The 10,829-nt window shown below is 34.8% G+C and overlaps 6 protein-coding genes across 6 annotated transcripts; 3 read left to right on the plus strand and 3 right to left on the minus strand.

Annotated features, from left to right (window-relative positions):
* Window positions 1-7: 7 nt before the first annotated feature.
* EIN_060820 (14-3-3 protein) lies at window positions 8-526 on the plus strand (the record flags this gene model as incomplete). The annotated part of the gene is made up of 1 exon (XM_004260250.1): window positions 8-526. A coding segment is annotated over one exon (519 nt), but the record flags the coding sequence as incomplete, so codon positions are not given.
* A 569-nt stretch (window positions 527-1,095) lies between these two features.
* EIN_060830 (hypothetical protein) lies at window positions 1,096-2,559 on the minus strand (the record flags this gene model as incomplete). The annotated part of the gene is made up of 1 exon (XM_004260251.1): window positions 1,096-2,559. The coding sequence occupies one exon, from the start codon at window positions 2,557-2,559 to the stop codon at window positions 1,096-1,098; it is 1,464 nt and encodes a 487-aa protein (XP_004260299.1).
* A 482-nt stretch (window positions 2,560-3,041) lies between these two features.
* EIN_060840 (long-chain-fatty-acid--CoA ligase, putative) lies at window positions 3,042-5,042 on the plus strand (the record flags this gene model as incomplete). Its single annotated transcript, XM_004260252.1, has 2 exons — window positions 3,042-4,275; window positions 4,342-5,042. The coding sequence occupies 2 exons, from the start codon at window positions 3,042-3,044 to the stop codon at window positions 5,040-5,042; spliced, it is 1,935 nt and encodes a 644-aa protein (XP_004260300.1).
* A 440-nt stretch (window positions 5,043-5,482) lies between these two features.
* On the plus strand, window positions 5,483-6,118 carry EIN_060850 (hypothetical protein; the record flags this gene model as incomplete). Its single annotated transcript, XM_004260253.1, has 1 exon — window positions 5,483-6,118. The coding sequence occupies one exon, from the start codon at window positions 5,483-5,485 to the stop codon at window positions 6,116-6,118; it is 636 nt and encodes a 211-aa protein (XP_004260301.1).
* A 1,152-nt stretch (window positions 6,119-7,270) lies between these two features.
* Window positions 7,271-8,560, minus strand: EIN_060860 (hypothetical protein; the record flags this gene model as incomplete). Its single annotated transcript, XM_004260254.1, has 1 exon — window positions 7,271-8,560. One exon carries the CDS (start codon window positions 8,558-8,560, stop codon window positions 7,271-7,273), a length of 1,290 nt encoding a protein of 429 aa, XP_004260302.1.
* Window positions 8,561-9,098: 538 nt separating this feature from the next.
* EIN_060870 (serine/threonine protein kinase 17A, putative) lies at window positions 9,099-10,788 on the minus strand (the record flags this gene model as incomplete). Its single annotated transcript, XM_004260255.1, has 2 exons — window positions 9,099-10,073; window positions 10,291-10,788. The coding sequence occupies 2 exons, from the start codon at window positions 10,786-10,788 to the stop codon at window positions 9,099-9,101; spliced, it is 1,473 nt and encodes a 490-aa protein (XP_004260303.1).
* Between the last annotated feature and the right edge of the window lie 41 nt (window positions 10,789-10,829).

A 10,829-nucleotide genomic window follows, 5' to 3' on the forward strand; every position in this document is an offset into this window, starting at 1 on the left:
CGAACAGAAGGAACAAGCCAAATCGACCGACAAAAACGTCGAAATCATTAAGGGCTATAGAGCTAAAATCGAGGCGGAACTTTCTAAGTACTGCGACGATGTCTTGGACGTTTTGAAGAACAACTTGTTACCAAATGCAGGCTCAGCGGAAGGCAAAGTCTTCTATAAGAAGATGGAAGGCGATTATTATAGATACTACGCCGAATTCACCGTCGACGAGAAACGAACTGAAGTCGCTAATAAGTCTTTGGCCGCTTATACCGAAGCAACTGAGATCTCAAACGCTGAACTCCCACCAACCCACCCAATTAGATTGGGCCTCGCTCTTAACTTCTCTGTCTTCTACTACGAAATCTTGAACGACGCTGATAAGGCTTGCCAACTCGCAAAACAGGCTTTCGATGACTCAATTGCTAAGCTCGATGATGTCCCTGAAGCTAACTATAAGGACTCAACCCTCATCATGCAACTCCTCAGAGACAATTTGACTTTGTGGACTACCGACAACGCTCAGGACGACGCTTAAGGGCTCTCTGAATCATTTCTTTTTTATCACTTTTTTAATCTTTTCATTTCAAGAATAATTTGTGTTTCTTTGAATGGGTTTTCAAGTATTGATGTATTTCAAGTAAAATAATAACCAATCAATATTTTCAACATGAATAGTTTTGAAAGTCGCCATAAAAACCACCAATTTTAATAAATTTTCATTTCTTTTTATTTTTTTTTCTTCTATTTCATATAAAACAAATAATATAAATTATTATAAAAAATTTATTTGTAATTTATTATTTGATTAACTTATAAATATTAAATATTTTTAATCAATTGTTTGTATTTTTGTATTTGATGATTAGTAAATTAATTATTAAAATATCATAAATATTAATTATTTTTACAATTTCAAATAGTAATATTATAATAAATGTTAAATAAATATCATTTACTTTTTTTTTAATGAAAAAATCATTTGAAATTTATATTATCATAATATAAATTTGAAATGATTTTTTGAATAATAATATTATTATGTACTAAACTATTTGATAAATTAATAAATTATAATAAAAAAACAATTAAATGAACTAAACCAACTCAATTCATGAAAATAACATAAATGGAGGCAACAACGCAAACCATGACCGTTGAAGCGACAATTGCGATCTTCCAATAGTTAATAGGTACGACGATAGACTTGCAAAGTCGCACGAAATTTTTGGCTTCGGTGTTGTTGTTGAAATTGTCAATAGATCGTTGGCAGAAGAGTTTCATCTCGATTTTTTCATTGTTTTTGATCTTTGTAAGAAGCTTTTCTGAAGGCTCCAAATTTTGAAGAACTAAGTCGTCCCAATGCTCGTAACACTCCGGGTCTATAACAAGCATTCGTTCCGTCACAGTGACGTCAAGAGATTTGAGAGAAAACTCAAAGATTTTTTTGGTGACTTTTTTGAAAAGAAGACGATCCAAGTCTATCAAACTGCCGAGTTTTTCTGAGAGCTCTGGTGAGGTATTGGGATAGACAGATTTGAAGGCCTTCAAACTCACGCAATCTGGAACTCTCACTTTTTTCATCTCGTTTTGAACAAACGTCAACATCTCGTCTTGTTGCTGAACGGGGCGACTTTTAAGCGCAGAAAAATTGGATAAAATGCAACTGAACGACTTGTAAACGTCATGCATTGTTAAGAAATGGAAAATGTTGGTTTCCACTTCGTTTTCGGGAAATTTGATGGTGTCTGTTTGTAAGGAGAGACCCTCTAAAAGGCATAAACCGCCAACAGTCGAACAGGTTTCAGATAAAGACTTTGCAAGTGCTTTACGTTTGCTCACACCAACACGCCCCATGATGAACTGAAAATCTTTTTGATCCGACTGCGAAAATTTGTTATACGGATACTCCGAATAATTTGCTGGGTCTGACCATTGGGAAAGATAATTATACACAAAATCTAGACGGTCTTCCTCGGGAAAATCTTTTTTACGAACGTCTTTAGGAATGTCTTTCAATGAGATGTTACCAGAACGTGTGGTAAAATCAAAGTTGACCTGTTTAACTTCGTGTGAAACTTTCTTCGCTTTTTTGTGCTCTTCTATATTCTCAAAATCTTCAAATTTTTCTGGAGGAGGAACATAGGCGACTTTTTTGACTTTCTCAGTTTTTTCAGGTTCATCGACAACGGGTTCGGTTCCCTCTGCCGCGTTGTTGTTGTCGACGTTTTGTGTGTTTTCAATTTTCTCATCAACAACAATTTCTTTTTGTTTATCCAGTCTTGTCTTTTCACGTTCTTTCTTCTTCTCAAGTTTCTCGCTTTTTGTCTTCTTTGAGTGTTTATCTTTTTTTTCTACCGTGGTTTCTTCTTCTTGGAGCGGCTCCTCTGCCTTCTCGGCTCGGTCCTTTTTACTTGGTTTTATCCCTAACAATTTTTCTTCCCGTTTTTTCTGCTTTTCCTCCTCTTTCTTTCGCGCCTCTTCTTCTTTGGCTTTCGCGGCTGCTTCTTTTTCTTTCTTTGACAACGTGCGTGCTCCTCGTTCACGCCCTCCTTTTCCTCCCGCTTGCATTTCACATTTTCAGTGTTATTTTATTTATAATTTTTATTTAATTTGGTGATTCTTTTTAAAATTAGATATTTACTAAAATAAATTATAATTACAATTTTTGTTTATTAAACAAATGTTTTTAATTTTTGTTATTTAATTTGTTTTTTTAAAAAGTGATTTAATTATAGCTTGTACAATCACTTTCTTTAGTTCAATGTATTAATAATTCTAGTTAATAATACCATTACAATCACTTCAAATTCAATTTTTTTCAATTTAAAAAAAAGAAAAAGTGCGATTAACTGAAAAATCTGATCTCAGATATAAAAACCTCAAACTATTTATCATTACCAAATATCCCGTTTTTTCATGATAACATAAGGTGTTTTCATAAAAGAGAATAAAAACATCGAATTCATAATATTTTGACTTCAGTTGAAAAAAGTTAGATTTGTCATTACTTTTTCTTAGTATTTCCAAACTAAAAAATTCACAAAAAGTATATGTCCGACCATAGTACACATAATATGTACATTTACCCCGACGAGTATGAGTACAACGAAAAGCAACTGACTGATCATGATCATCCTTTGATTCACACTCCAATTGAAGCTGTTGAACATTATACTGAGGATGACCCCGAATGCCCATTTTTGGGGGAGAGAAGTTACTTACCAAATGGTGAAAGAGGGGAATATGAATGGATATCTTATGGGACTGTACTGAACACTGCTAAAGCCTTAGCGCGCTCTCTCTTGGAATTGGGTTTGAAGAAAGGCGATGTAGTTGGCTTTTTCTCGAAACGACGACTTGAGTGGCACTACCTCTTTTTGGCGTGTGGGTATACGGGAATTGTCTTGGTCACATTGTACGAGTCTCTCTCAGTTGATGCGTTAAAATTGATCAATTCAAATGCCGAGTTCAAAAGAATTTTTGTGTCGGACGAGAAGCTCAAAGTAGTCACACAGTCGACTTCAGCGCCAATCACTGTGATCGAACCCCTCCACCCCACTGACGAGAAATCTCAAGCTGAAGAAATTGGGTACAAAAACACCGAATTAGGATTTTACCAGTTAATCGAGAATGGCAAGAAGTTGACTACAGCGCTGAAGAGAGTTGAACCCGACGATTTAGCATTGATTATGTATACGTCTGGTACTACTGGTAATCCAAAAGGTGTTCCACTGACTTATAGAAACTTATCTGCGTCATCTTCATCGTTGTGGATGCGAGTTCCTTTATACTTTGTTCAACAATACCCAAGAAGAGAACAACGCATCTGTTCGTTGTCGTTCTTACCATTAGGACATGTCTTTGCGATAGTTGTTGAATTCATTATGTATCGAATGGGTGGGAGAATTGGGTTCATGTCATCAACACATTTAAAAGTAGTTGAAGACATCGGGGTCTTGAAGCCTGTAGTGTTTGCTGCTGTTCCCAGAGTCCTTCAGTTAATATACACTGGCGTTTATAACATCCTTGCAACGAAGCCAAAAGCTGTTCAAGTGGCTTTTGAAACCGCGATGAAAATCAAAGAAGGGATACTTAAAGTGAATTCAGAGGCAATTACAACAACATTCGACAACATTTTCTTTAAACAAGTGACTGAGAAGTTTGGTGGAAATTTAAGAGTTGTGATATGTGCTGGTGCACCGTTGTCACAAGATATTGCCAAATTCTTTAGAATTGTCATTTCAGACGGATTCTTTGTTGGATATGGCCTGACAGAGACATGTGGTTTGTTAAAAACTAGATAATAGTAACATTGAACAATAATTTTTAATACAAAATATTGAAGAACAGGAATGGGATTGTCTACGGTATTCCATGATGGAATTGACTTGGAACATGTTGGGCAGCCTTATGTGTCTTCTATGGTGAAGATTCGATGTGTACCTGAGATGGGGTATTGTACCAAAAATGAAGTACCGACTGGAGAGATCATGATTAAGAGTACTGCTGCATTTAAGGGATATTACAAAGAGCCCGATGTGAAGGTAATTGATGAAGAAGGCTTTGTGTATACGAACGATATCGTGTCGGTGAGAAAAGACGGGAAAGTGAAAATTGTCGCGCGTAAAAACAACGTCTTTAAACTGTCGCAAGGAGAGTATATTTCCGCAGAGAAAGTGGAGTCAATGATGACGCAGTGCAAATACATCCAAGACGTTTTTGTCTATGGAAACTCGTTGAAGAATTATTTAATTGGCGTTGTAGTCCCTAACTTTGATTCCCTCAAGCTTTGGGCTAAAGCAAACAACAAAACACTTGGAACTAAAGAAGAAATTTGTAAGTCGAAAGAGATCAACGAAATGATTGTTAAAGAAATGTCTATAGTAGCTGATCAAACTGGTTTAAAAGGTTTCGAAAAAGTGAGAAAGATTGTTTTGCACGACAAAGTATTTGACACAGCTCGTGAATTTATTACACCTTCAATGAAACTGAAACGTAAAAACCTTTACGACTATTTCAAGGATGACATTGAGGCATTACTTAAAGACTAAAAAAACTGTCTTTACCTTTGATCTTCTATTTACTTATAAATTAACTATAATCAACTATAGTTTTATAGTACATAATAGGTAATAACTTTATAATAACTTTATAATAACTTTATAATAACTTTATAATAACTTTATAATAACTTTATAATAACTTTATTATAAAGATATAAAGTTAAAAAACTTAAAAAATACATGTTGAAGGGAAGTTCAGGAGAAGATTTCATCGAAAACAAAACGCTTGTATTTCTTTCTCTTCCCGTAGGCACAAACAAAGACGACATCAAGTACTCACTAAAAAAATAAGGTATTCCTCACAACTTAAAAACTCTCCAAATTTCTTTTCAACAAGCTCGAATGTCAGTTTAGTATCGGCATGGCCAACGGCGTCTGAAATTGTTGTCACTAGAAAAAAGGCTTTAGTCCAATTTGAGACACATGAAATGGCGTTGAATGTTCATATTCAACGAAGTCATGTACGAGTCAAAGGGAAGGAAAAAATAATTTGTTGGAGCTTAACGAAAGAGCAACAAGACTCCAACGACTTCAATTTGAATTTCAGTGGACTTCAAGAGGATGTAGATGATGAATATCTTCAGATATGTCTTGATGAATATGGACATGTCATTTCTCAGTTGTTCAAACAAGGCCAACGGTCATCTTTAGTGAAATTTCTGAATGAAGAAGAAGTGCAAAATGTGTTTAACAATCGCGACAGAATTCAAGACGAAATTGGTGGTGAAGATTTTGATATCGAGTATCATTCGTTGAAGCCGAAGTTAAAGACGAATGTCATTGTTAATAACATTCATGAAGATTTAGTCGATAACGAAGACTTTGAACAGTGGTTAAATTATTATGGAGACATTACACGATATGTCCTTCGAGACGTACAAAAGGGGTACCACACCAAATCACTTCTTGTGAATTTCATGAATGAAAAAGACGCAGAAAATTTCATTAAAGACGTGAACGGGAAGGACGTATTCACGTGCGACAAACCTTTAGAAGCAAAGTTGTGTAAGTCCCCCAATGAAATGAAAAGAGAGAAGAAAAAGAAAGAAATACCACTTGAATAAAAACAGAACAACATGTTCATTGAATATGTCCCAATGAGATTACTCGACGAAACATCGTTTCAAAATTACTTCGAGACATTTGGTAAAATCTATTTGTGCAAAGTTGTGTCAGTAAACAAGACTGGGTTCGTGTGTTTTTATAATCAAGATGACGCACAAAACTGTTTTAAAGCAAACCATGGCTCTATGAGAGTCAAATTCAAAGAGGAGTTTTAATGGTATAAATTCTTATTGTATTACAATTTGTTGGTGTTGGCATTGCTATTTTTTTTATTAGTAATTATTTACATTCATAATAGTTTATTTATAAAGACATATAATAAATATTAATTATTATACGTCTGATATAATATATAATAATATAATAATTATAATTATAATTATATAATTAAAAATACTATTATTATGATATAATAAAAAATGTTCAGAGTAACTATGGAAAAGTCATAGAGGAAGATTTTCATCTTAGAATATTACATCAGAACGATATAATATTCATACCATATTTCAGATACCTCTCTAGTATAAATAATCTCATCATAACGTTTAATAAAGTTCATATCACTATATTAAAAACGATTCTTTATATTTTGAATTATGGGATTTTATTATTGAACAAAACACTTTAAACATAATGAATCATTAGTAATAGAAAATATAGTTAAAACTATAGGAAGAAGGAATGGGGAGGTAACCCTACAAAAAGAACTTCAAAATATTGTGTTGTATGGTCATCGTTCCAAAGGCTAGAAAGACCTATTGCCCCCGTTGCAATAAACACACTCCACACAAAGTGTCACAATACAAGAAAGGAAAGGATTCCATTCATGCCCAAGGTAAGAGAAGATACGACCGTAAACAGAAAGGTTTTGGAGGTCAGACCAAGCCCGTCTTCAAGAAGAAAGCAAAGACCACCAAGAAGGTAGTTTTGAAGCTTGAGTGCTCCAAGTGCAAGTACAAACTCCAAAAATGCATGAAGAGATGCAAACACTTCGAGTTAGGAAATGAGAAGAAAGACAAATAATTTGCATTGTTCTTTCTGTTTATTACTTTCATTTTTTTTAGACGTAAAGCACTTGAAGAAGGTCTTCCTGTGGATTTTTGATGGCTTGAAATAAATGCAAAGAACTAAACAAGTCAATTATAACATCATCACCACTTCCCGAGAGTCACCCGTTTCTGAGTATAACTAGGTGATGAGACTGTCGAAACTACACTCACTGAATTTCGAGAGCGCTCAGGAACTTTCAGCGCTACACTCTTCTCACAGAGTCCTTCATACATCTTCAACTTCTCTTTCACCGACTTCGAACGCTCAACTTCAGCTTTTTTCTCCACTTGAACACACTTAACCACTTCGCCACGAATGATCCTCGTCATTTTGAAAACTTCACTTTGAAGCTTCTTATTGTCGTCTTCGGTGTGTCGTAAACGAGTTTTAAGCTCCCGAATTTGCTCGTCCATTTCGTTCATTTTGATCATTTGAGTCGCACATGGGTCCTTCGATTTGATGTCTCGAGTCTTAAGTAACTCGAGTCGGACGTCTTCAAGTGATCGTTGCACTTTTTCAGCTTCGACCACTTTAATTCGCATCTCCTCGACCTCACGCTCTTTCTCATCCATTTCAATTTCACATTGTCTAAGAAGTTCATTCAAAGTTTCATTTTCTTTGTCGAGTGATTCGACTTGTGATACAAATCCAAGGATTTTAGTGTTCAACGAAGTCACTGTTTTCTTGAGGCGTTCAATTTCCATATTCTCGCCTTTGTGGTCTTTCAGTTGCTCAATCATCTTCTTCAGACTTTCAATTTCATTGTCTTTCTTTTGTAAGTTAGTTGCATACATCTCATTGTTAGTCTTTTCTAAAGTCTTGTTCCGTATTTTGACTCTCTCAAGCTCCCTTGTCTGGCTTTCTAACTTGTCTTGTAAGACACTATTATTGACTGACATGAACCCACAGTCCTCTTGTAATTGGGTAATCCGTTTATTCTTCAGTTCTATGATATTCCCCAGTTCCTCCACTTTATTCTTCAAATTTTCTTTATCCTCGTCAAAGACATATTTTTCCTCTTCTTTTATTTTAAAGACTCTTTTGAGAGTTAATACTTGGATTTCAGTGAAGGAGATCTTCTCTTTGTTTTGATATAAATAGAATCCAGTCGGATAATTGATATCCGCAATCGACTTCATTAACATCTCAAACTCAGACTGAAACAGTCTGCCACACCACCACACCATTTTCTCTAATAAATCATCACTGCAGTTTTTTATCATTGTTCGAAGGCTTCCTATATGATCTGATGTTATATTGTACTTATTCTTTATCAACTCAATGATCTCGGGATTCGTATCGAATTGAAGCATATAAAACTCCGCAGAAAACTTAGACGTCACGTTTGCAGAACGCAACAGTATATTAACTATAACGCTATTTGTCTCCATTCAATCACTGTTATCTAGTCTTCGTTCAGTTCATTCATTCCAAATTTTCATGCAATTTCTAAACAAATATTTTGATGTTCCTTTCTTCTTGTGTTGACGTCTTCATTCCAATTATCCCGTTATTTGCTTCTTTTCAGTCGTAAGTAGTTCTTTAAAAATAGTTTTAATTCCTTTTCCTGTCATAGTTGACTTAATTTGGCGTATCATATCACAAGTCAAAATACACTATTTCGGGGAACAACCAAAACAACCTGTTTTGGTTGTTCTTTGATACTGAACTATAACATATCATTACATTATCATTAAATTATAGTTAACTGTGGATATTTTAAGTCAAAAAACCCTTTTTTTACTCCAAGAAAAAAAAATAAAATTATCCAAAAAGTCACCCTTTATTGTCGTCTTGAAAAAATTTCTTTTGAAAATTTTTATCAGTCTTGACTTTTTAAAAAAAACGGAGTTTCTGTGATTTTGACTTAGTGACTTTGTAAAAAATTTATGGGCTACATTGTATCAGTAAATAACACACAAAACTGAATTAGAGTCCGGTAAAAAAGGGGTGTTGGAAGTATTGGTCCCAAGTCATGCGATTTTTTTCTTCGACAAACAGTCTTCTTATTAAGTCGAGCAACACGTCGAATCTCAATTCACTACCTGCGACGTAGGTGTTTCGTTCTTTGACCACATCATTAATTGCGTTTTGATAAAACATATAGAAATTTTCTATAGGGATATTAGGGCTTCGCGGCACAACGAGCACTTTGCAAGTGATCATTTCGTACAAAACGACTCCGATAGAGAACAAGTCGCATCGTTCATCATAAATAACACCGTGTGATATTTCGGGTTGGTTCGTGTGGTTTGAACCCACAAAAATGGTATCAAACGAGTTATCTCCAATGAGTCGCGAAGACCCGAAGTCGCACAGTTTCAAAGTGAGTCCGATGGGTTTAGTGGCGTCTTGGAAAACTAAAATGTTTTGTGTCTTTAAGTCTCTATGGACCAACTGTCGAGTGTAAACCATATAGTGCATTGCGTTGTTAATATCATTCATAAAATGTCTGATATAGTCAATGGAGAGTCCATGTTCATTCTGTTTAATCAAATCAAACAAAGAACCATATGCAGAACACTCCATCACAGTGTAGTAAAACTCGTCACCCTCAACCATCTCGCTTGGGTTCAAAGTCCCTTTAATGGACTGTTTTGACTTCATAAATTTGAATAAGGTGACAATATTCGGATGTCGCGAAATACACATCGTTCTCACTTCTTTCAAGGCAACGTCCTCCTGTGAAAACTCTTTGATTGCATAGTAATTGTTCGCATGAGACGCAGAAAACACACACCCGTACGACCCTTTCCCAACTCTTCTTGTCGTTGATTTGTCAAACAAAGAAAACACATCTGTCGTTTCTTCGGGTTGAATGTGTTTGAAGTTGAAACACTGAATAAAAAATGGAGTTTGTTTCATCTCCTGCAATATTTTAGGAAACGATGTTAAACGGTGTTTCTATAAATTAATATATTATATTATACCATTATAGTTTATTAATGCTAATATTATTCTATTATACATATTATATTATTCTAATATAATATGTAGTAAGATATAATCTTCTGTATTAAAGTGGCAATAAGTAATGATAGTATAATTTAATATTATATTTATATAGTTTATCAATTATACTATATTTTATTAAATAATACTATACTAGTAATACACAAACATATAACTTTTCGAGAAAGAGAGTTGGAGGTGAAATGTTTGTCGCGTCAGTTGTTGGGACAAAGTTGAGAGCGGACATCTCTTGAAGACTTGGCGGAATTTTTTGGAAGAGTAATTTGCACAAGAACATCATAAATGAGTATATTTCGACTCGGGTGGTGATGTCAGAGTACATTATAGTTTGAGGAAGAATAGTTGGCATTATAAAAGGAGTGACTCCGACTATTGTCTTCACGCCATTAATGAAGTGTGGCAATAAAAATCCTAATGAAGACACTTTGAGTTGTGGGATTGGGGACGCCGAGTCACTTTGGATTGCAAATGACATTTCACTGAATAAGAATGGTTGTTCTGCGTTAAAGACATTTCTCAGCACCTCTTTGAGTTGGATGATGAATTCAAAAAGTACTTGAATGTCACTTGAGAAGTATTCGATAGCTTCTAGTGTCAAACTACAGTCCAAGTAGTCGTTAATTAGTCGGTCAATTTCACAAGTCATTGTAATACACTCAAATCCATCGTCATCAAAGTCCTCTGCCC

The sequence above is a fragment of the Entamoeba invadens genome (assembly GCF_000330505.1).
Source record: "Entamoeba invadens IP1 unplaced genomic scaffold scaff_1105074726711, whole genome shotgun sequence".
Taxonomy (NCBI): domain Eukaryota; phylum Evosea; order Mastigamoebida; family Endamoebidae; genus Entamoeba; species Entamoeba invadens.